This window comes from Mus musculus, chromosome 9 (genome assembly GCF_000001635.26).
Source record: "Mus musculus strain C57BL/6J chromosome 9, GRCm38.p6 C57BL/6J".
NCBI classification, from domain to species: domain Eukaryota; kingdom Metazoa; phylum Chordata; class Mammalia; order Rodentia; family Muridae; genus Mus; species Mus musculus.
In genome coordinates, this window is record NC_000075.6 from 83,558,566 (window position 1) to 83,584,480 (window position 25,915).

At 45.8% G+C, this 25,915-nt stretch overlaps 1 protein-coding gene and 1 long non-coding RNA gene across 2 annotated transcripts in view; one reads left to right on the plus strand and one right to left on the minus strand.

The window, feature by feature from the left end:
- Positions 1 to 25,915, plus strand: part of Sh3bgrl2 (SH3 domain binding glutamic acid-rich protein like 2) — a 51,955-nt gene that overhangs the window by 10,228 nt on the left and 15,812 nt on the right. The window contains exon 2 of the mRNA NM_172507.5: positions 18,871 to 19,056. Coding sequence (NP_766095.1) covers positions 18,871 to 19,056 — 186 coding nt within the window. The remainder of the gene's footprint in view (positions 1 to 18,870; positions 19,057 to 25,915) is intronic.
- Gm39384 lies at positions 12,995 to 14,586 on the minus strand. Its single transcript, XR_870963.2, has 2 exons — positions 14,469 to 14,586; positions 12,995 to 13,481 (listed from the first exon to the last, which is right to left on the minus strand). It is a non-coding gene; the product is annotated as a predicted gene, 39384 (long non-coding RNA).

Consider the following 25,915-nt stretch of genomic DNA (forward strand, 5'->3'; position numbering starts at 1 on the left):
GTAACAGGGAAGAGAAACGCGAGACACAGGTAGACTCGATGGCCAAGTGGCAACAGCTCTTGTCTCACACCAACGGAGGCGTTTTTCACAATTATGACTCTGAAGTTGAGATGCCTTTGTAATTTAGGGTGGATACTTTCAGCCCGGTTAGATGGGCAGGTAGGTGACGGTAAGAGAAGTAGAGAGTGGGGGGCTTTGTGGAGAATACCACAGAAACAGGAGGAACGGATGCCTGGAATAGTGTTCTGATTTGCAGAGCCTGTAATGTTTAAAGGATAGATGAAGAATTAATTTTCACCTGAACACAGCCATGTAGTAGGCTTCCCCCTGCCCCCAATCCTTCCAAGTGTCCTCTAAACTGATTATTTTAATGCCAATTTTATTGATGAGAATATCAAGGCACTGGGTGGTCACATATACTGGTATCATTCAGCTCATTGGTTCTAAGCCTCACCTTTAATTTTGTGTCCTGTGCTTTTCCCATTACCACGTTACCCCCCCCCCCCAGAAGAGCCCCTAAGTGGAGACTAGGAGAACATGGTCTGTGTTAACCCATCAAGCTCACTAGAGTAACTGGAGCGTGTGGTCTTGAGCTTTCCAGTGGGGTGGAGCAGCGTTCTCAAAGGGCAGTTCCAGCAGGGTTAGTGTTAGGGTTAGGGTTAGGGTTAGGGTTAGGGTTAGGGTTAGGGTTATAGGCACAGTGTCTATAGGGCAGGAGAAAGCAGAGGTTCTGCTTCTGCAGGAACTGGCAATTGTTGAAAAGGAATATGGTTTAAAGTGGAAAGGTAAGACTTCCTAACAGTCATAGTGCCTGCCATTTATACTACATGTAGGAAGTCCCTGGGGACTCAGTGTTTATTATTTGTATTCCTTGAAGTAATGAGGTGTAGTTATCATGCTATTTCCTGTCTCTATCCTAAAGGAAGAAGTCAGATTAAAGGGAAGGGAGAATAGCTTAAGGGACTGTTTAATGCTTTGTTGAGTGGCATGAAACTCAAATGTGTGATGTGCTTAAAATATTGTACTGCTGTGACAAAGTCATGTAGAACTGACTTCATGTGTCAAATTGGAGGGAGATAGGGTAAAAGGGGAGAAGAGAGATTAAAAGGATGTCTGGAACCCAGAGATGAGGTCAGGGGTAGAGATATTTGATATCGTGGGGCCTCTGATCAATAGGAGAGCTGCTGGGTTAGGTGGTGGTGGAGATCGGTGCCCTCTTCTTTTCTACTGTGGACCTTCAGTTCCTGGGAGAAGAATGTTTGTGGCCTGGCCACTACTCTACAAAAACAGTATCCAGGGGTCAGTATCAGTGTGCTGCAGCCTGCAGTGGGAGTTCAGTGCAAGAGAGGAGGCAGACCAGACTATTGGTGACTATTGGGCTGAGGAGAGAGTTCCTGTGGTAATCCAATGATGATCCAGAATTAGGTTGAACCCAGCCAGCCTCAGGAAGACCTACAGCTAACAGTGCTTATTAAAGCTAACGTGGACTAGACTCTGCAATCAGATCATGGTTTGAAAACCTTGTTGAGTTAACAGAGTTTTGGAAATATTGAGCAAGTGTATTTTAGGTTCTGTAAGGGATCTGTGTCACAAAAACACACTCAGGATGGCCTCTCTTCCTGAGGCGGGTGAAGAAGTCCTGTGGTCCTGGCACCTCACCTCAGCATGGCAGCATGGTACAAGTCCCCCAGAGCTATGTGGGTGGTGCCTTCATCAGGAATTAGTACCCTTGAAGTCTCCACAGCCCCCTACCCTTCCCCAGTTTCCCAACTGTAGACTTTGCTATTGAGCTTGTTGTGCCTTTTTTTCTTACAGTAGAAGTGGACATTTGTGTCTGTCAAAATTGGGAAACTGAAGTCTGCATTGATATCAATGCATGATCTGTGAAGACGGGAGCCAGTTTCATGAAGGAAGGAAATAAGACCCCCAATTGCTTGTTAGACGTCGGTGGGCTTCATTGCTTTGTTTTGACTACCTGACACCCTGCCAGTTACGCAGAAGCAGTGTGTTCCCAGCTTGTCTGGGTTGTTGCAGGAACAACAGCGAGTGCTCTGAGATTGGTGCTAGTCAAGTGCTGGTCTCTCCGTCATACCAGCTATAGAGCTGCTGCTCTGACAGACCCTCATCTGGGTTCTCACTGTGGCGCTACTGATGTTTTGGGCTGGGAAGCTCTTTCCTATGTGACAACTGTCCTGTGTGTTCTAGAGAGAGTGATGTGTGTGAATTCTATCTGCTTCGTCACCCTTGGCCCTAGTGCCTGACAGCTAACATGTCCCAGACGCCCTGACATGCGCCCTGGGAGGTAAAAGCTCCCATTTCCTGTTGAGCAGCACTGGTCTGCCTAAAGTACCACAGGACAGATGACACTGCAACATAAGAGGACTCAGGTTGCTCCAGAATGAGTGTTCTGGGCTCAGTGATGCACCCTGTTATTGTTATCCCAGGGCCCCAGAGGCAGAGGCAGGGGGATCTTGAGTTTGAAAACAGCCCTGGTTACCAGGGAGATGCTATCTCAAAAAAGGGGGGGGGGAGGAAAAGGGAGTGTGTGTGACTGTGAAGTGCCTATGTTGAAGGTTTCTAGCTCATAACACTGTCCTGGCTCTTGTAGAGGCAGCTGCTGTGGGTGCCATGTTGTAGCTGCAGTGGTCTCCTTTAGTCAGCTCTGAGTCTTGAACAAGATACTTAACTCCTTAGAGCTTAGACTTTGTACGATTGTTTGTTTGTTTAATTAAAGTGTAACACACATTCTGCAAAATTCACCTTTTTAATTTGTGCACTTAAGTGATTGGAAATGTGTTCACTCTGTTGTGCAACTATTTCATTTCAGAATATTTTATCACCTAGGAAAGATAGCTCATGTCTCTTACCAGTCACTCCCCTCTCCGTCTTTCCCCTCGCTACTGACAACCACTGACCTGCTTTCTAGCTCCCTGTCTGCCTTTGCTGACATTTTGTGGGGGTACAATCATGCAATATTGGGCCCTTTATGTCTGACCTCTTTCACTTAGCACAGTATGTTCAAGGTTTGCCCACGCTGTAGAATAAGCCAGCATTCTCTCTGTGGCTGATGTTCTGTTACTGTATATAAAACATTGTGTCTGTCCATTCACCAGTTGATGAATATTTAGGCTGTTTTCACTTTTTGGCTATCATGAATAATGCTTCTGTGAACACTTGTAAGTTCTTGTGTGCACATACATGCTTATAGTATACTGAAGCATAGACTCGGTGAGTCTAGGATGCGTCTGTGATTTTATGTTTTTCTGGCACAGCCATATTCTTTCCAGAGTTACTCCATTTTAAATTTGCAGTGACAAGTCTAGGGAGTTCTCGTCCCTGTATCCTTGCCAACCCCAGCTCTCAGTTGTCTGTTTGTCTTTTCTTTTTTCGTGAGACAAGTCCCTGTGTAGCCCAAGCTGGCTCTGAACTACCAGTCATGTCCACCTTTTGGTACTGTGCGAGGCGAGCACCGTAACCTCCGCCCTACAGCAACACCTACCCCTTTGATTCTGTGACATGCATTTGTCATCTACAGACTTCATGCTCAAGAACCATAAGACCAGATTTAAAACAAGAAAATCACAAAATGCTCACATTCTAAGTAAGCACAGTGACTTTTGTGTTAGGCTTCTTCATAGCTGTCCCAGGGCATGAGGCCCAGGAGGCACAGGTTCAACAGGCCCGAAGACCACATCAGCACATCGTGAAGATGGTCTTGAACTCCTCATCCTCCTGCTTCTACCTCCCAGATGCTGAGATCACAGGCATGTGCTGCCAAACAGGCCCCATCTTTCTAGTTTTAGCCCTGTTAGTGGTTGAAGGGGGGGCCATGCCAGTGTGACTTGAGTTGAATCTTCCTAATGACCAATACGGTTGGTTTGGTTTTATTTTGTTTTGTTTTTAAGAAGTACTTCTGCTTTTTCTGTTTTTTGAGAAGTTCTCTTGTAGCTCTGAGTTTTCAAATTCTTCCATTTCACACAAACCATTGTGAATAATGGATCAAGCCCGTGAGAGGTCCATATTTTGGAAGTTATTTGAGTTAATGAGTTGGTGTGTTTACGGGAACTCTTCTTTCCTAGTGTTCAGGATACAGAGTGAGTGTGAAGCCGTGATCCTTCCCCCCTGAACAACTCATGGTCTATTATGAAAAGGGAAACCAAGAATCAGAGGCAACATGGGGTCATGTGGAAGCTAAGCATACACTTACCTGTCCTCTAGGTAAGTCACAGGGCCAGATGTGTGCAGCTGAGAGAGAGCCACATTTTCTCCTCCAAACATTTTATGTAAGCTTGTGAAGTGGAGTGGAATGGACGGTGTGGGATGTGTTCTTTCTGCCACAGAGATGGCCTACCTTGCCTGCCTCATCGCCCTTTGCTGTAGGCCTGAGGTGCCCTTTTGGGCCCGTAGTCTGTCTGTTAACAGCAAGGCGGATGGAGACTGCGTGCTCCGTCTCGTGGTGACCTTTTACTAGTGAGCACCTGGTTCTAAGAGATAATTAACAGAGATGAGATGATTAATAATTTACCCTTTGAATTCTGTTTCCATTTAAAAGAAAAAAAGTCATTCTGTTAATGAGATGAAGTCTCTGTATGAGGGTCAGAGGGCCTGGCAGAGTCCCATTGGCCCTCAGTGTTAACACCCAAATGTCTGGATGCTTGACCTGGCACCTGGGCAGTCTGACCTGTTTCTGGTCTGTCTGTGTAGCTTTCTCTCGCCATAAATACACCAGGCTTCTCCTCCACCCTGGCTGGTCCTGTGGTCCTCTCCACCTTGTCTGAGGACTCCCTATGTGACATGCAGTCCCATTCCCTTCGCTCTTCAAAGCATGGGGCAGGGCTGTTTCCCCACGCTCCCTTTGCCTCTCTCTTCTTGCTGTCCAAAGTGGGAGGGCTCTTCAATTTCAGCCTACCATGCCACCTGTAGGGTGGCTCTCAGGGCCTTCTGCCTGTGATTTATAGGAATTCTAATTTCTTCTGGGTCAGGGACTGGCCTGTATGCCTTTAGCTCTTGCAGATTTTCTAGTAGAGAATTTGGCATTTGAGTGGATACATTGAAATTGTTTCTGAAACACTCTATGTATGTATATAAAAAGCTAATCAAGAGTTTATGGACACTTCAGAAAACCAACAGGAATGAATTTGCAAATCGAGTTTGCTTTAAAACGTAAAAGCTTTGGGAACATGATTTGTTTCACTGCTTCTTAAGTAAGTGGCTTGAAGAATCTGTGTTAGGAAGACAGCTTATTGCATTATTCCTTCTTTTGAGTGTCAGTCTGCTGGGGTAAAGTTGGAGTCCTGGGAGGGAGGCACAGTTGACTCACTGCCCTTAGGCCTGCCTGTTCAGCTGCCCAGGAGGGTGCACTGGCTTATATAGGCAGAGTGTTCGGAGCTACTGCTGACTCGGAGTGGCGCCGAGAGCTGGCTGCTGCATTCGTAAGGGCAGATCTGTAGACTTGTAGGGCGCGGGTTTAGGCTAGTGTGGATAGGAAAGCCAGATTTTTACCCCTAAGTGGCCTCTTGAGAATGTCAGCGTGCTCTATCAGAGCATGTAAACGAAAGTCCTGCTTGTGCCAGAGCAGATTAGATCAGGTTGGTATATTTGGGTTCAGCTTACTGGGCTCAACAATAGAGAACATATGTGGTGTATTCGGAAAGATTTTTAAACTGAGAGTGTAAAGTAAAATCGAGTAATACAGAGCCTTTGCGGTTAGGTGAGTAAGCATGTGATGGAGAAAGCCTCAGTCTCTCTCCCCCTCCTGCAGAGTTGCTCCTTGACTCAGCGGCTGCCTTTCAACCTGCAAGACACTCCCTTTTTGTCTGGACGCAGTTCATTCAAACTTCCTCTTGTGTTTCTGACGCTGGGCTTGAGGTTCTTGGCTCCCGTCACTAGCTTCAGTAACTCTCCTCATAAGGTACATGCCTTCTGGCTGTCTTGGCCTTACAGCCCAGGGAGCCTTTGTACTAGACCTGATTGGAGAGGCCTTGGTTTTGCCCTTGAGTTTTTCTTTATTTCCTAGGGCGATAAATAGAACATCCTAGGAGCTTGGGGGGGGGGGTCCTGAGACATGGAGTTTTTCTTCCTTTCCCCATTCCCCACTGTCTCTGTCTCTGTCTGTCTGTCTCTGTCTGTCTGTCTGTCTGTCTCTCTCTCTCTTTTGTTGGTTTTAATTTGTCTACTATCAAAATGGGATGGAGAACTCTGAGGCTGAAGATGTAGAGAAGTTCTATGTAGAGACCAGAATTTAGAAGCACTTGCAAATCAAAGATGGTTATTATGTCTACCTGCAGTGCAGAGAGTAGCCTGCGGGCAGTTCCCGGGGAGATTTGAGCTGGCCAGCAGAGCTCCTGGAGGCACTTTGCTCTGGAATGAAACCTCCAGTGTCCAGCTGAAGTTGATGGTTGTCGGTTATCCTCGAGAAGTAACACTAGTTGGGTATGGTGGCCCTGGCCTCTGATGCTACCACCTAGAAGACTGAGGCAGGGGGATGGTGAGGCCAAGCCAGACGACTCCCTTCATGAGGAGGGAGGAAGGATCTGATGAGCTGATGGTGGCCAACCCACAACAGAAGCCTGGTCTACACAGTGCAGGGTTAGAACACTTCAGTGCATTACATTAATTTATGCCCTCTGTGGCAACGTGAGCATATCACAGCCTGCAATTACTGTATATAAAATATAATTATGAAAATGGCCTGCTGTCGTCCCCCCCCCCCCGCGTGATCTTTCAGCTGTAAATAGTTGTTAATCAGCTCTTCAGTCACTCCTCACAGTTACCAGTTGACTGATGGGGAGAGGTGGGAACAGCAAACTCCAGAAACAGGGCTGCAGAACCACACCTCAAGCCTTTTGAAGGTGCTGCCTCAGGCAGCAGTCTTACAGTCTGCTGTGGAAAAGACCGTCGTCAGCAGGATTTCCTCCCGATGGTGGGGTTTGACGATTTTAGCAGATTTTGCTGGAACAGCTCTTCCACACAGTATCCTCTAATTAACAGGAAGCACATGTATGAGTTGTATATAATTTGCGGAGAGAATCTCTCCAAATAGTGGCATCGTAAATTCATATTTTATGCCTGGCTGCCTTTTTTCTTCGGGAAGTAAACATGTAATCTTGATAGAAAACTTAAAGACAGTAAAGGCCAACCCACCCACACCTTTCTTCCCCTGTTTCTGCTAAATCTCTTCCCCAAGTGATCCAGGTTTCAAAGAAATCGAGAGACAAGTACCCAGAGATCAGGGTTAGAGCCGGCACATTGCAGCCCAGAGGTGAGAGAGATCAGGGTTAGAGCTGGCATGCTGCAGCCCAGAAGTGAGAGAGGAGCTCCCCAGATGCGAGGTGTGGGGTGGGCAGCAATACGAAAATCCTCATCCAGACGAGTTTATGGTGAAATTGATGGAAAGGGTCAGAAGCATTCCAGTATTACTCAGCAGTCAGACCCTATGTCATTAAATGCCAGGGCGTGGTCGATGTGGTTGTAACAGGAGTTTGATGAAGGAGGTGATCTAGTGGGTAGAGGGTTTCACCCTCAGCACTATTTAACTTTAGGTTAGAAAGTTTGCAGGGGGACTAGACTGTGCATGTATGACAGCCGAAAATTCCTTTGGGCATGACATGTCTCTTTGAGATTGGGACCATGCAGTGGGGCCACCTGAAGGACCTTGTGCATTTGGGACTGAGCCATGAGGAGTAAGTAAATAAAAGATAAGGAAGGCTGAGTGACCGGGGAGGGGCGACCTGGGGAAGAGCATCCACAGGAAGACACAGGGATGTCTGAACAGCCCTCAGGAAGTGAGGGGGAGGGGAGCAAGCATGGGGACTGCGGAGAGTCGCTTGGGAACTGTACACCTCTACAGGGTAGTTCTGCCTTTGACTGGAGTGCTGGAAGCTGGGAGCTTCTGTTGGGTGTTCTTTGTTCCTATGTAGTTCTAGGTTTTCTTTCTCGTGTTATAGAAGTATCATTGTGTGGTGGGTGGGGGTCTTCAAACATAAGTACCACCAAGGTGGTTCTCTGGCGCTGAGGCTCTTGAGTGTGTGCTGGGCTGGATCTTGGGTTGGGAAGGAAGGAAGATAGGTGAGGAGTGCAGTCCAGCCCAGGGGGAGCCAGAAGCTGGAGTCATTCCACCATGGAAGCATAGAATGAGATCGTTCAGGGGCTTGGCCCGTTTTATGCCACATGTCTAGTAAATGTTTTCAGGATGAGTAAATGCCTGGGAACCCTCCAAGCAGAGGAGGACAGACCTAGGACGAAGGAAGGGTCATTTGGTGACATTTTGACAGTGGGACTGACTTCTAAAACGGCTCATGATGTCATTTAGTCTCTGGTTTTAGGTCATCTTGATTCTTCCACACAAAACTGTTTTCTTTTTCTCTGCTTCCAGTCCTCAGTGCTAGAACTTGAACCAAGAACTTTGTGTATGCTGGCCAAGTTCCTCACCACTGATCTAGGTCTCCCGCCCTTAGGGTAGTTTGTTTGTTTGTTTTATGTGTGTTTGTTTCATACATGTGTGTTCACTTAGACACGAAGGTACATTCACAAGGCCAAAGGAGGACCTTGAGCAGGCTCTCTCTCTCTCTCTTTCTCTCTCTCTCTCTCTCTTTCCTGGAGACAGGGTCTCTCATTGAACCTGGTCATTTGCTGTTTAGGGAAAAGCTGGTGGTGGCCAGCAAGCTCCAAGGGACCCTCCTGGTTTTGACCACCACTGTGCTGGGTTTACAGGCATTCGCAGTCACACTTGGTTTTCTATACTGGTGTAGTAAATCTGAACCCAGTTCCTTGTGTGTGTGTAGTGAGCACTGGTACCCTCTGACCCTTCTCCTTGGGAATGCTTTGTAGTTTCTGTCTCTTGAACTGTAAGTCTCAGCTTGGAACAACTGCTCATCTGAAAGTGATGTGTACATTTTAGAGCACAGGCGTCACTTTGTGTAGGGTCTTTTCTTCTTGAGGTTGTAAACACTTTTTATTTGGTACACAGTAACTTTGGCAATGCCTGCAGCTGTTTTTTATGGAAACAAAGAATGTTTCTGTTTGTATTCTCTCTCCATGAGAAGGGGAATGTGATTTTAATTTTTCCATCTCTCCTAGACTGGCTGGTCATCAGACTGATTAATCTGTGGCCATAGACCTGCCACTACTCTTTGGGGGCACTTATGTTGGATAGGTTCCACCTGTGACCTTTTTTTCCCTTTCTTCCCTGCCACGTTTTCTTCTGGAACAAACTGTAGCGCTGCTAAGACACCAGAGTTTTGTACAGGAGTCGAATCGGAGATTAACAGAATAATTCCGAAACAGTCATAAGACAGGCATGGTGACATTTTCCTGTTTTACCAACCAGTCAGTATTCAGGAGTTTGAGGGTTTGTGAGCTTGAGAGAGCCTAGGCTACAAAGCTAGACCTTTAACAAAACTCTGCAAACCAAAGAACAAAGTAAATGCAGCAAGTGATAGATTCTGTTTTACTTCAAAGGAAAACCAAAAATGAAGATAACAGTGGCTTCAAACACTGGAGAGCAGGTGCAGTTTTTAATACACAACAGGACCTTCTAGACATAAGCGAGAACATGTGACTCATGGCTAAGATCAGAATATGAGGCTGGAGATTTAGGGCAGTAGTAGAGCGCTTGTCCAGCCATGCACAGAGCCCTGGATTTGATCCTCAACACACAGCTGGGGAGAGAGTAAGAGTGAGCAAGAAGGAGAAAGGGGATATGAACAGTGACATCACCGAGATGATGAAATTGAAGGGACTTAAGTAATACTTGGGCCAGCCATGTGATTGATGTTCCAGGACTGCCCACATGGGGTTCTGGTGATGCTGGCCCTGCACACCACCATGCACTATCCAGAACTTACATCTCCATCTTTATCACCTCCTAGGGTACTTGTTTCCCAGCCTTGGCCCATCCCTCTCTCATCAGCCGCTCCAGCTTCCGACATCTAGTTTTCTGCTCTCAGCTTTTAATCGAGTGAGACCACGTGGTGCTTGCTTTTCTATGCCTTGTGCTTATTCACTTAACATAGTGACCTCCACTGAGGCTTGCTGTTGAAATGGCAGGATTGTATCCCTTCCTGGGGCACAGCTGTATTCTGTGGTGTTCTATATACCATGCTTCCATTATTCATTCACCCACTGCTGTGTCCTTTGCTAGAAATCAGAGCGGTATGTAGGAGCTGACATGAAGTACAGTCCACAAAGCTTTATTCCAGGGAAAAAGCCCCCTTGGCCACAGGACTGTGATCCAGGCTTGAGGTGGAAGCAAAAAAGGGAAATCCTATGAGCAGAGGGGAATATTCTCATATTCGTACGTTTTGGCAGAGTTCTGGTGGAAAGTTTCTCACTATATGATTTAGTCTGACATAGCCTATGCAACAAAGGCCAGGCATTGTGCAGGACCATACACTTGGAGCATGCTAGCCCTGCAAGGAGTGTGGACTTATTCCTCCAGGCTGTCAGAGCTGCTCTCTTAGAGTAACTAGCATTTTAAAGATGCAGGCCCATCGTCTAACACACTTACGCTGTTTCCATCTCTTGGCTGTTATGAGCAGTGCAGCAGTGCACGTGGGCATGCCCAGGCATGCATGTCTCTGGCATGTGATTTCATTTCCTTTGGATACATTCCCCAAAGGGGAGCAGCCCTGGTAATTTGAGTTTTTCTTGTTGACACTCTCTTCCATAGTTTCTGCACTGACTCTCTTCCCTGTCATGACTTTTGGAGGGTCTCCTTTTGACACATTTTCACCAGTATTTGACTCTTGTCTTTTGTGTCTACTGTGGTTGACACTCTTCCCTGGTCTGTGATTCTGGACTCTCTAAGAAGAAGTGACAGAGAGCCAGTGGTGTTGTCTTTGTATATTGATGTAGTATTCCGCAGCTTCAGTCTGTTATTCAGTTCTGATAGAGCGTTGATCTCTATAGTTAGGTCCCGTCCCGTCCCCCGACTATCTACTTAGTTGTATCAAACAGGCTTACTTTGTATTCTGATCATCCTCATCCCCCATTCCTCCTTTCAGGACTGCAGATATCGGGCTTGCCAATGTTCTATTGGCCAAAGAAGGTCATGAGACCAACACAGATTTAAGGTGAAGATAGACTCCACCTCAGTTCGAGGAGCTATGAAGAAAGGAGCTGTGGTTTCTCATTTGTGTGCAGATACGGGGGGGGGGGGGGCATATGGGGGGGGCAGGGCAGGGGTATTATTGACTTTGTTTTTTGTTTTTTTAAATCACCAAAGTGTATAACATTTTTTTATTATTCCTTCAAATTAACTTAAAAATACTTTTGATAATGAAATAGCTGAAATGAAATCCTTTGTGAATTATGGCTGTGGAGTAAGTTGGCTTCTCGGGATTACACAGTGGTGTTTGGATTAGAAAACAAATCATCTTTGATTCTGGCTCTCTCTGTGTATCGACGGGTGAGATTTGTGTCAGGTTTTGTGTGACAGCCTGTCCACTGTGGCACAGAGTTGAGGATCTTTATTCTGCTTTAGCTTCTGCTATCTAAGAACTAAGAACTTCCCCTTTTCTGGAAGCAGGTACTCTCCCATCCCCCAGCCACCTCCCGTCTATCATCACATAGCTATTTTCCCTATTTGTGTGCTCCACGCCCCCTGTAAAGTCCACACCATCACATCCTGGTCGGTCTCTCTTTGTTATCCCTGCTCAGAGGCAGACCTTTGTGTGCCCACTTTCCCAGCAAATCTCTATGCATCGAGGTCTTATTGCATGGTTTGATTTTGTGGCATCCCTTGGGCCTCTAATAGCCCTTTTGCCACAAAACTCTTTCAGTTTCGGCTGTGTGCATATTTCCTTATGTCTCTGCACCGTTATAAACACACACCGGCGCGTTTACCTCCAGATATGGCCTACTGCCTTTATTCCAACTTGAGATAAATCAAAAGGCCTTAATCAGTCCAGCATCCACTCCAGGTTAGGGGAAGGAAGCTGTGTGTTTGAACTGTGGAAGTAGGTGAGATAAAGACCTCTTGCATCAAATACCTACCGCCTTTGAAGCCACCTGGTGAAGAGTCAGCCTGCCTCCACCTTATGCTTAAAAGAGACCCTACAGTAAAGACCAACTAGGTTTATTCCTGTTTATGATTAACCCTGTGTTTCTCAAGGATAGGGCTATGTCCCACCTGTAACCTTAACTTTAAAAACAGTCTTTCTGTGCTGCAGGCATGTCTCTGTTTCAGGAACTTGTTTATAACCGTCTTGCAACCCTACCTTTGTAGGTCTGCTCCTATAACCCCGCCCATTTGGCCTGCCAAATCCCCCATTTGGAAGAAAGCCTGTCTTTTCCACATCCAGTGCTGACCTCTCAAATCCCACAGTATAGTGAGGCAGCCTGTGACATGAAGAAAGGCTTTCTTTAATTAATCACTTGCTTTAATTAATTTGTCCATGATGACTTGGGTCAGTGATCTCCCATCTTTGGGATTAACACTAGAAGTCACTTGATGGTTTGGGGTAAAGTCACATCTTGGGCAAAGAAAGAAAAGCAAGCACGCTTGAATGAAAGAAACAGTCCAGCGTAATCTTAACTCTGTCACCCTTCTTCAGTCCCCAGTGAACCCATGGACAAAGGCCCTGGGCTCATCTCACACTTCAGGCAACTGAGGCTAGGAGGGATGCTAATTTTCATGAGACTCTCACCCTGCAGGACTCTGATTACAACCAGGCCAGTCTCTTCCTGCCCTGCCACCCCAGGTGTCTTCCCTGTCCTCTGTGTGTGCCTAATTTGTCTGTAATTAAACTCGCTTGCCCACAGTTGTACACATTAAATCTCAATTAAAAACAAAACAAAACAAAAACCACATCTCACTTAAATTGATTATGCCTTGTCATTTACAAGTGAGACCAGAAGTCCCGTGAAGCCACATAAGCTATGCACACTTGGAACTTAAACAAAAGATGACATGTCTGGAAGCCCATGGATGGACTCTGACAGGGCTGCTTAATCATTTGAATTAACTGGCACCCCCCTGGGAAAGAACTAGTCCTACAAGAGAATGGAATTTATTGGAGGCCACTGCCACAACTAGAATCTAAGCCTCAGTCCAGTGCAGTGTGATCTGTTTAGCCTGTCTTCTGATCCACTCCATAGAGGTTGCTGAGGCCTATGAAAACATCAGGCATCTTTACTTCGATTTACACAGGTCACTGAGTGACCATGGCTCATCAGCAAGCTCATTGCACCATTGTAGTGCAAGTCCAGACAGCTCACTGCTGAGGTGCCTAGGGGTGTGTCATTAACACTGGGGTGTAGGCATCAGGGAGCTCTCTGCAGATCCTAAGATGAATAACTGAAAGGGAAAGGTTTGCCATGCAGTGGTCAGGAAGGTTGCTTGCCGTCAATCATGTCTCAGGAGATGGCTGTGGAGTCTAAGATGGCGAAGGGTAATAGAGTCCCAGGGTAGCAGTGAGAAGTCGGTACCACAAAGCAGCATACTTCCTTGATACTCTGTTAGCATCAGTTTGCCAGTCCAGCTACAAATTAGTAAAAACAAAGCACTAAGTTATGTCCTTGTTTTTTAAAAAAATAATTAATAATAGAACTTAAACAGGAAATGTTTAAACAGGAGTGTTATGTAGTTAGGACTGACTTTTTCAGTAACTGTCAGTTAGAAAGAAGTACTGTGTTCATTTGTAGACCAGATAATCCCTGAATCCATTGCAGCTGTTTGTAGTTAGGTAGAAGGCCTTCTAAATACACTGCCTTTAAATCCACAAAGTCTTAAAATTGAGAAATCAGAGTGTCTGAACCATTTTATTGGGTTGGCTTTCAGTTAAACTAGATGGCTGTTTTGCTTTAAAGAGCTGCTCTGCTGTACAGAGCTTGAGTGGAGATCTGCAAACTTGCAGTCAGTAGTTCTCATCAAAGATGGACTGCAGGGACAGTCCCTGGGTTTGTAGAATCTGTACTGTGAGGAGCGGGCAGACCAGCAGTAAGGGAACAACAGATAAAGGTTAGCACACGTAGGTTATGAAGTGCCCATACATGGTTAGAGAGGGCTGAGTCCAAAGGGCTTGTGTGGCTGTGTAAGTAGTTGCTTCTAGCTACCCATGAAAACTTTGTGTGTTCATTAACAAATAATGCACTGTGTGTATGCCTTCTGTATGTAATGTGCCATGCACCATGCTGGGGACAGATCAGGCAAAACTACCTGTCCTTGGTGAGTTTATATTCCACGTAAAGGGGCAAATGTGCAGACATAAAACAAGTGCTGGCTATGGGGAAAAAATGGAGGACTTCAAAGGGAATAGAAAGTTCTAGAATGGCTGGTTAAAAACTCCAGTGGATGAGAAGGGCTCACTGGGTGAATGAACCAGAAATTTTATTTTATTTTTTAAATGTGGTCTTTGAGACAGTCTCATTATATAGTCCTGACCAGCCTAGAACTCTCTGTGTAGACCAGACTAACCTCAAACTCAATAGTCTCTTTCCCTCTGTCATTCACATACTGAGTGGCTTACCTTATTAGGGCTTTGTTTGTCTCAGATGGAAAGTTCAGGGTAAAGCAAAGGCTGGGGTGGCAGCTGTAAGATGTCACCAGGGCAGAGGCTCCTGCTTCCCCTTTCAGAGTCCCTAGCAGGTGGTATTTGTGTTCACATTTGTGACGTGTTCTCTGTATCTCCAGGTAACCGTGTTTGCTATCAGGTAAGGAAGAAGGGAATGGGGAGGGCATCCCACTGTGTAGCCCAGGCTGGTCAATCTTCCTTTCTTAGCCCCCTGAATGCTGGGCTGGCAGCCAAAGCCACCCCTAGCTGGGATTCCAGCACTGTGTTGGGGATCATTTCCTGCTCCAAAGACTCCAGGGAAAGCTGCCTTCTGTAGCTGAGCAAGGGCTGTCCTGAAGCAGACTTCTGTTATTAAAAAGGTGGGGTTGGCTATGAGTAAATAACCACTGTTTGCAATGGCTTCCAAGTGTATTTGAGTGAAAACAAGTGTGAGCTGCCTCTACCTTCTAGCTCGGATGAAGTGACACAGGTGGCATCACCCACCATAGTCCTCCAATTTACCCCTCTTCTGTTTGCCCAGCAATGAAAAAAAAAAAATAAATGCTGCTTATAAGATTTGAATCTTGGAGAGAACAAAAGGCTTCGTGTGGAGGACAATGAATCCTGTTTATATTGGGATTCCAGTGTCCTGACCAGCACTTCCTGCTGTCACCTGGGGGCCACCCATCAGGCTAGGTGTTCTCTGTGGTGGCCCTGCCCCCCATACAAGCCAGGGCTCCACAACTCCACACCACCTCTGCAGCTTATAAACAGTCAGCGTGGTGTTACTCATCTTCCTTCCTGCAGCCAGAGTCACATCCTCTGGGATGTGGTCCTTTGGTTAGATTTTCCCTACCCTGAATATTTGGTTGATTGACTGAGCAGTGCAGGCTAATCTTCTACAGTCTCACCCCACCCCCACCCCCCCCACCCCCCCCCACCCCCGCACCCATACACACCTGCTCCTTCTTTCATGTTACTGAAAGTAACCCGGAGATCAATGACAAAAATGCCTTGAGATACCTTCTTATTAGTTGGGGAAACTTTACTGCCCCCACCCCGACAGTTCTCTGTGAGATTCTAGTCTGTCCCTGAGACAGTCTCTTAAAATTAGTTTCTTCTCCTTAACGTTTTGAATAGTCACACCTCGGTAATGTCCTGAAGACTTTAGAGTAAAGCCCTGGCTCCCGTCATCCTCACTGCAGCTCCTCCCATGCTCCACGTTGTCCCTCGCTTTGTCCTCAGGCTTCCAGCACCTCCTGTTAGTTTCCTACATGACCTTTAAGAGTTTTTCTTTTCAATAGAACAAATATGTTCTCAGATTTCCTCATTGCTTTTCTAAAAAAGGAAGAGAAAAGAGCCAGGTCTACAGGTTTTAAACCTATTGGTCAGTCTTGTAGATCTTTCCAGGATGGTGTTAACAGTTCACAACAGGGATGCCTCTGCCTCCGCGTCACGTCTGCTTTGTTCTTAAGCTGGACTAACTAACACTCTCCTTGAAGCCCAGACCTGGCTGTGCTCCTTTATAAAATACAAATCATCTCTGCGCTGGGTAGTTTCATTTCAACTTGACATAAACTAGAGTCATCTGAATTAGTGATTCATTAGTGATTGATGGGAAAGAGCCCAGTCCATTGTAGGTGGGGCCATCCCTGGGCTGGTGGTCCTGGGTTCTATAGGGAAGCATGGTGAACAAGCCAGTAAACAGCTCCCCTCCATGGCCTCTTCATCAGCCCTTGCCTTCAGGTTCCTGTCCTGACTGAGTTCCTCTCCTACTGCATTTGCTGAGAGTGTTTTATAGAACTGTGAGTGAAACACACCCTTTTGCCCCAAGTCCATCAGTCATCTCTGTTTGGGACCTATCCCTTCATCTCTGAGCATTGTCAGTGTTAATGTCTTTAAGTTTTAGTGGTTTGGGTCATTTCACGCAGCTTTGAGGTCCTGGCCATAGGAGGAGGGTGTTAAAAGCTGGACACTCTTGAGGCACTGCTTATAGTCCTGTGGATGGCTACAGCCTTGGTAAAAGCAGATTAGCACGGGTCCATCAGGAGCCTGAAAGCTATCTGTGCAGTTTGACAGTTGAATGCTACTCATCGTGCCTGTTGTGGTAGCACATGCCAGTTAGATGTGCCAAAAGGGCAGAGGCAGGGGGCTCATGAGTCTCACTTGTAGGCTTTTACCTGGAGTAGTATTGGGACATGCACTGGGAGCCTTTATAAAGATGCTGCTGTGTGTGGACTGTTTGTGTCCCCTCCAATGTATGTGTTTAAATCTGGTGTCTGATATGATGGAATCAGGAGGAAGCTGTTGAGAGGTGAGGAATGAGATTAGTGTCCCTAAGGATAAGGCCCCAGGGACCTGACTTGTTTCTTCCTCCAAGTGGGGTCATACAGAAGGGCTCCTTCCATCCGTGACCCAGGAAATGGTCAGATTTTGATCCTGGGCTAACATTTTGATCCTGGGCTTCTCAGCTTCCAGAATGAGCAGAAACAGACTTCCCTGTTTCATAGGTCACCCGGTCTGTGGTGTTTCATTACAGCCACCACTACAGACTGAGACAAGATTTCATCATTCATCATGTGGTACTTTTCCAGTAGCAAAGGTTACAAATACACCAACAAGATAATGCTCCTAAATATATTACATGTACGAAATATAAAATGTGCCTCTCGTAACACACAGTATTCTCCAGCCAAGGTGCTTCAGGCAGCATTGGTCAGCCATGAGTGTTGTGATGAGAGCATTCTGTTCAGAACCTAGGATGCAGGGACGTCATGCCATACCTCATGGATGAATGCTGCCACCCCAGGCTCATTATATGTTGAGTTGGAATTAGTATTTGACCTGTTGTGAGTTCAAAACCTGTTACTGTTTTTTGCCACCCCTACCCCCTGACAGTTATGGGACCCATATGAGGGTCAGGGCAGTCTTAAGAAGCTGAGCTCCATTCCCACTCCTCTGGATTCTGACACGTGCTGCCTGGGTTAGCAGGACTGTAGGCCACTGCTTTATGATCTCAGAATTTGGGGCTTTTTACATTCAGGAAGTGGATCATGAAAGCCCTGCCCAGAAGTGTGCATGGTCCCTCAGGGCAGAGGGAGGATGACAAAAGGAGGGTATAAGGCAGGAGAGTGGCACTGAGTGTTTTAACAGCACACCAGCCGTCAGACCTCGATCAAACACTGGGGAATCACTCTTGACCTTGGCTTTCTTAACTGTAAGACAGAAGCAGTAAAATCACTTTCTTAGTTTTCACGCTGAGTGAGTAATTGTTTTTGCCCTCAGGTTAAAGTTTCAAAACAATAAAAGCACATTTCTGAAATTATGCATCCCATGTGAGGGAAAACAGTCTCTTTTTTTAAAAATGAAAGATGGCTTCATTTATAACACCACACAGGAAGCTCAGCTTCATGTATGTGGGCTTATCAATGTGCTATTTGGCAGCACTTTATCTGCGTCTGGAGAACTGCCCCGTCCTGTTAGTCATTCTCAGACCCGCTGATCAGAGCCATTTTATTATAGCATATTACAGATTTCCAACCTCAGAGTCACATACTGCTGGTGATCTCTAAGGGGACCTATGGATGGAGGTAGAGGAAATCTGTGTGAGAGTTTGTTCTTCAGGCTTTGGGCTGTCTGTTCATTCCTTACATTTTTTTTTTAAATTGCTGCTTCTTTGGTCACTTAGAAAAGGCAGCCATGTTTTATGTTTAATCTGCTTAAGACATGTTTAACACAGTGAATACTGGCTTCATCCGAGGACATGCTGATGCAGCCGAAGCTGCTGAGGAGCGCAGCTGACCCCTAGTGACTGGAGAGGGAACCTTGGAGAATCAGAGGAGGAATAAAAAGGGTTAAGACAGAGTTGGCTGAAAGATGCTTTGTGGCTTAGTCTCACCCTCACAGAAGTGAGGAGGGAGTCATGTTTCCTCTTGTGAATTGATAAAAGAATTATTTCCTGGTCATGATTGTAGCTGTGGAAAACCCAAGAGGAATAGCAGGGTTGCTGCTCTTCCTTGGTCACCGAAGTGTCCATCTCAGATGGGATATGCATGGCTTACAAATGATCCTACAAATGGTCCTAAGCTGTGGGGGCTTACCTGATTGTAAATATCAGCTTTCAGAAGGATGGGGAGGTGGAGAGTGGCCCATCCCATCTCACCTGTCCCCTCATCCTCTGTCCTTGCGGGCATCAGGGTTGAGCCTCAGCCTCTTGGGTTGTCTAGGTGTGGGAGTCACTGCATTAGAGCTGGTTCTGTCCTGGCCTAGACAATGAGAGCAGTGTGCATATCCCCTCGGACCACAGGGAATCTAGAACAGGCTAATCTGCAAATGTGTGCACCAGGTAAGCATCTCTCTTTGTTTATCTTCTCTCTAGATCAAGAAGAAGCAGCAGGATGTGGTTCGGTTTCTGGAAGCCAACAAGATAGAGTTCGAGGAAGTGGACATCACCATGTCGGAAGAACAGAGGCAGTGGATGTACAAAAACATTCCCCCTGAGAAGAAGCCTGCGCAGGGCAACCCTCTGCCACCTCAGATATTTAATGGGGATCGATACTGTGGAGTAAGTGGCCGCACCATTCCCATACCACACTCTTTCCCTCTGTTGCCCATAACGCTGTGGGTGTGTAACCCAGGGTACATTTGGATCCTTTACAGTAAAGGCAGTGCCTTCATGCAGCACTTTTCAGGGCCGTAGGCCTAGCAGAGAGTGGAGCTCAGAGCAGCTGCAAATTCAGCAGCACAGACGGGGGCCGTTAGAGAATTGTGTGGTATGTAATGGAGTTCGAGGGTGCCTGTCAGTCTTCCATCCTGTCCCTCTCTCTGCTTTGGAAGGGAAGAGGGGAGCACGCGCTTATTGTGTTCTGACTTTTTAAGCATGTTTCTTCATTAAAACGTCTGAGGGCCAGACTGGAGAGGTAATTATTCTTGAATCATTATTCCCCACTGATAGCTGATTAGAAAACAGAATTCATATTTAGAAAGAAAAAAAAGATTATCAGCAAGGGATTGCTGTGAATATCTAAAATCTGTTTTGGTGCCTTCCTGCTGGGTGGTATATGAGAAAGCGAAGTCAGTTTGTCTAGTTATCCACCTCGCTTATTTCTTAGGTTAAGAAACAAAATCTTCCTGCTGAGTCGGTTGGGATTTAACTTTTACCACAGCTTTAAATGCCACACACGTGTTTATTTTGGGACCGCGGTCCTTTTAAAGAGCACCAGTGCAGAGAACCACAGATGCTGTAAGTGGCTGGGTTGTCATTAGGGTGGAGAAGAGGTAATAGTATGTTTTGGTGGGTGTAGAGGCAGAAAAGAGAGTGAGAAGCCAGGCAGGAAGGCTTTGAACCACCTGGGCATAGCTGCCATGGTCCTGTGATATAGAGTTCTGCAGCCATGATAGTTGTCTGCTTCGTGTTGTCCATGTCGCCTGTGGAAAGTTTCCCATCGTCTTAAGCTCAATTCTGTGGTCCTTAAACTCACTCCATTCTGAACTCTTCATCTTGTCCAACCCCCAGTCTGAGCTTTCCCAGTTTGTGCCCTCATCTGCAGGTGAACTGCCTCAGAGCCACACGTCAGCTCTTAGTTTTCAGCTCTTTGAGCAGGGTTGTGACTGTTCCCAAAGCTCTTCTTATATAAGTCATGACATGAAGAGAAAGGCTAGGAGTTGTTGTTAGAGCATTAGGTGTTTGTACTTTATTAGAGATGGGTATAGAAACAGAGGGTACATACTATTCATGATGGCCAGTGCTGATGTTTAACATGTCTCAGTGACCAGAGTGGGGGACTAGTAGAAATGCATATAAACTGCTGTTCAAAATAAAGCTACAGCTATTGGGTTGACCCAAAAGGAATTGCAGGTTAGGGTATAAGTTGTAAGTCATTGTGACTAGGCTCAAGTATCTTTATTAATCAAAATTAAAACCACCGTAATTAGCTCATTTTTGCCAATAAGAAATGTTTACTTCCTCCTGTAGTGTAAAAACTCTGCCTTGGGATTTAATGAATTCTTAGAAAACTTTCCTTATCCTGCTGCCCCTAGAAGTATTTTCCCTGTAAAAAAGTCGTCAAGAGCCTTGAAGAAGCAAAAGTCAAGTTACTAGGATGGATGGGGCCAAACTGTGTAGCCCAGTTAGATCAGCCTCTGAAGCATCGGGTATGTGACAGGTGGCAGGACATTGCTGTGGGAAACTGGATCCTTTCTGTGGACAGCACAGGGACGCCTTCAGCTCCACAGGCATCTCATCCATTTCAGGTGGAAGGGTCGCACCCTGTTCCATTGGAGTGGATCAGCTGGGCAGAGACCACCAGGGACCTAGTGTCTTCCCAGTCCAAATGCTGAGCTGGCCATCACCACCTGTCAGTCACCCATGACAGTCCAGCTGGGAAATGATTTGTTGTTACTTCATAGAATTAAGAGAGGGCAGTGGTTAAAAAAAAAAACACTCTCTCTCTCTCTCTCTCTCTCTCTCTCTCTCTCTCTCAATCTCTCTCTCTCTCCTCTCAGTTTTGAGGCACCTACTTAGCATGCTTTTTCATGTTTCCAATTAGCTTCAGTGCCATTTGGTCCACACGAACCTTTTCTCTGTGATAGTAAGAGGATAGGCTTTAGCAGTCGCTCTCAACTGCTCATTCTCAACTCCTGTGGCCTCCTCTTCAAGGTGCTAGTCTCCTTTGCAAAGTTTGTTGAAACATTACCTAACTATATATTCACTAGCAGTCCCTAAACAAATGTGTTCCTGTGTTCAGAGTTATCTCTTCTCCTTAGCCATCCATTTTGATCTCACATAAGAAGTCCCCTGAATTTGCTTTTAACATCACTTCCATGTTATATAATACATGTAAGATAGACATGTGGTAGTAAATCATTAGCAAACAAAAGGAAGAGAGGAATGGATGTTAAAGGTATGTGTAACATAACCACATTTACTTAAAAATGCACTCCAGGATCAAATGAGAAATTGTAGCCATGGAAATAACTGCAGTGATTTTCACACCAACCTAATAAAATAATACGTCAGACTGCGTAACACAAAAGCCAGTGAGTGTTTCTCCCCTGGGACAGTGCTGGTATGAAATGGCCTTTGTTTTGTTTGTTTGTGGAGTCCTTTCTAGACGTAGAATTCTTGGTGGGGAAGAACTGTGGCTGCTTCATTCTTGTCTGGTTCAGGGACAGATACAGGTGTCAAAGGCCAGTCCTGTGGTCCTGTGAGTGTTTGTCAGTTTCTGCTGTGCAGAATTAGAAGGCTTCTTGCATATATGTGTACTCTAGAATGAAGTATTTTCTAAAGTTCCATGGTGGGTGCTCAGGAAATTGTAAGCACACTTTGTACATACCCTTCCAATGCTACCTTGAAAACATCTCCCTTGCCCCATCTTCTTGGGTGCCCGTTAATTTGGATATCGGCCTTTAAGACTGACTATATCCCATGTTTATCTTTTCCTCCTATCGCCTGCCTCCTTGACTTTTTGTTTTCTGGGGAGGTTTCTTGAATTTGTGTCTTAATCTTTGTAGGGTATGTTATGTCACAGATGCACACCCTGTTTCTTGTTCCATTTCTTTCCCTTTTAAGTGTTTTGTTTTATGGTACAATGCAAGGTCCTAACTCAGTAAGGGCAGTCAATGCAATTTCTTTGAAGTTTTCTTCTGTAGCAATGCTTGTCCTCATCCACACTGATGTTTCCTCCTCCCCACCCCCTTCCACTCTCCCCTTCCTCTTCTTTTCTCCTCTCCTTCCCCCCACTTTTTCTCTTCTTTCTCCTTATCTTCCTCTCTCCTGTATTGGTGCTGGGATTGAGCTGAGGGCACTGTACCTCCTGGGTCAGTAACTGAGGCGCCCCAGGTCCCCAGATTGTTTGGCCGGCTTTTTTTCCCAATGCTTAGGTCATGTGCAAACCTTTCTGTTCATGTATAGAAGGCCGCACGTGTGTCTTCATATGAATGCAGCTTCTGGACAGGTGAGTGATGTAGAGTGACCAAGCAGCCTGGTAGCCACTTCCTGTGGGTTCTGGGCAGCATCTGTAGGGCTTTTCTCAAGTGACATCCTAACTCGTCACAGAATGAGCTCTCAGTCTCTTGTTTTGGGATGCGTCCTCCTGCCTGTAATGCTTTAGCCCTGGCCAAGTGAGGGAGTGGGAAGGCCTTTGTCATTCATTTTATGTCACATCTCTCTACCCACGCTCTTCACTGTCCATATTTGCAAAGCCTTTGCTTGTAGGAGATAGGTCTGTTCATTATCTCTCCAAACTCCTTAGAGGAGAGCGAGGCACCTTGGTAACTGGACTGCTGTTTATATAGTCTTCCCATCTCTGCACCCCAGGCCCTCCCTAGTAGCCAGGGTATCCACTAACTGTGGCCTGCACTCTGTAGTTCACTTCTGATATTGCTGTCGTTGCACACTGAGGCACTGATATTCTGCTCTGTAACATCTGCCACCACCTCCCCATTCACGGCCGGTTAGTGTTGAGGTTTAGGTTGTTGATGCTTTGAACAGTGTTGAAAAAGAGCTTCTATTTCTGTTTGTGTGTTTGTGTTTCTGGTTTGGTTTTTCGAGACAGGGTTTCTCTGTGTAGCCCTGGCTGTTCTGTAACTTGCTTTGTAGAGCAGGCCAGCAGAGATCCTCTGCCTCTGCCTCCTGAGTGCTAGGATTAAAGGTGTGCCCCACTGTGCCTGGCTCTCTTTCTACTTTCAATCTCCCTGTGTTATTGACCTTTTGAGAGAAAGGAGCTGGAGACATAGTTGTTTCTGTCTTGGTAGAGCAATCGGCAAAGGTTTTAGAACAGGGGTTTGAATCGGGTGAATAAAAGACTGCAACGTTGTAAAATACGGTTAATTTTATTCTTTTTACCTCTTTCTGACCTCTAAGCCTTTCTGTCCCTTTGCTCCACAGAGTGTGTGGGACCTCTTCAGGCAGACTGTGGAGGAGTTGGCTTTCATTGGTTAAACTGCTGGATCAATGGCTGCTCCACTGCCTCAGCAGCAAAAGTCCCAGGATGAGGTGGCAGCAGCTGCTGCCTGGTGTCCTGTCCTCCATTTGCTGGGACAGGAGTATTAAAGATGATGTCTGCTCCTTTCTAGGTCACATAATGATGACCTTCAAAGAACATCTGCAGGGCAACTAACAGTAGCGTCCATCTCTCTACTTACCTTTTGTGTACCTTGCTTCCTAGTGCTGGTTAATGAAGGTCTCATTTGTTATGTTGCAAGTGACAGGATTCAAACAGTCTGTACAGTGTGCTGTACAGGATTCCCCAGAAATGTCTTACTTGGTTTTAAGTGGATGAGACCTAAAGTAAGCTAAGCTCCCTGGTGATCAGTATGGACATGTGACTCTCCTCTTTTTAGGATGTGGTTATCCTGTCCCCTCTGCTTGAACAAGCTCCCGTGACAGTGACAGTCATTTTCTCCCTCCGTGGAATTGAGGGAATAGTAGAGAAACATGGGTGCTGTCAAAGGCTCATTGTAATAGTGCCTGTGCCTAATGCATGGAGCCTACTTAGCTGGGGCTTTGATAGCTGACCTGGGTCGAGACCTGAAGGTGTTTCTTGCCTACTGGGGCAGCAAGAATTCCTCCTGTTTTTTAAACTGTTTGTCCAGCTGTGATGATGGTATACCTGGTGGTACACCTCCATAATCTCCTTCCAGCAGCCAGCAGCCTTGTCAAGTATTACTCCAAACTGGTGTAATTGCTAGCTAGCTAGCCCCACTGCTTGATGCACTGAGCATCTCAGTGTGAGCAGGAATCAGGGGGTGAGACCTGGACCTCCTGAGCCCCCCTAACACTGAGGCTCTCTGGTACGTTTTAATGCCTGATTGGATTCTGGAAAGCTTAGCCCTTGAGTTCGAGGTTTTAAGCCTTGTTCACTCTCTGAGCTGATGTGTGTGGAATGTGCTGAACACGGGCATGCCTCTCCACAGAAGGAAAACATCCCCTCTCGTGCATGCCCTGCCTCCCTGTTAGCACACAGGTGGTTTGGATCGTCACATATGTTTACTTCTTGTTAAAAACCTTTTTGTGGAGTGAAACACATAAAATTTACCACCTCGGCCTTTTTCAGGTTTGTAGTTCGTTATTGAATTTACTAGAATTGTCCTTGAAATAGACCCTGGAGCATTGTGCCTCACAGAATTGGATTTTTCAATCCCTTGGGCAGCAACTCCTCTTTGCACCCTCCTTTAGGCCCCCCTAACTATCATTCTTCTATATCTATGAATTTGACTATGTTGTAAAACTCCCATGCATGGGATTATGTGGTATTTAGCTGGTGTTCATCCGTGCTGTGCTATTCTAAGACTGCCTAGCATTTCACTGTGTTTATGTTCCAGCTTTGTTTATTCATTCACCCATCATTAGTCTCTAGATTGCTGTTATTCCCGTCCTTTAGAATAGTACCAATGTGAGCACACGCACTCAGATACTCTTAGTGTGCGTTCAGCTGCTTTGGTTTATAACAAGAAGTGGGGTTGCTAGATCACATGGTAGCTTTGGATTTATTTGTCTGTCTGTCTGTCTGTCTGTCTGTCTAGGGAAACAGCCAAGGAGTCATTTCCATCCTGTTATACCAACAGTGCCAGGAAGTTCCAGCTTTCCAGTATTCTTACCAACATGCCTTATTGTGTTTTTTAACAACAAACATTCTCATGGGTACAAGGTGATCCTCACTTTGGACTTGATTTGTATAACTGATAATTAATTTGCTGACTGGTGATGTTGTCTGCTGTCTCTTTGCAGATTGACTTTTAAAGGGTATCTAGTCAATGCCTTTGCCCCTCACAGTCATTACTAGGTTTTGCCATTGAGTTAGGGGTATCCATTATGTGTTCTCGGTCATGATCCTTCAGCGGTATCTGATCTGCTGGTGTTTGCTTTGCCTTTTCATGGTTTCATGATTGTGCTTTTCGGTGAATGAGAGTTTCCCAGTTTGATGGACCAGTTGTCTGGTTTTTGCATCTGTCATCTGTATATATCCATAGCTCCTCCCTAGGCTTTCTTACAGGAACCGTAAAGTTTTGGGTCATAGATTTTAATGGCCTTTAATCTTCTAAGCTTATTTGTGTCTGTGCTGGAAGAATGGGGTCTAATTTTATTTTAGTTGCACAAGGACATCCAGTCTTCCAGTATTGTTTATTTAGGAGACCATCCTTTCCCTACTGAGTAGCATGTGTTGTCATTAGAGCATACATTTATGGTTTCTTTTGGGCCTCCCTGTTCTGTGTCACTAGTTAATATATTTTCCTTTCCATCAGTGGCATACTGTTTCAGTTACTGTGGCTTTGCAAAATAATTTGTTCAGAAAGTCGTTTTTTCTAAATGTGTTGGCTGACTGAGCTCCTCTCACATCCCTTGGGAATTTGGTGGCCCTTTATTTTTATTTTTTCTGTTTCTAGAGATAAAAAAAAATACTATTCTTGGAATTTTAGTTGAA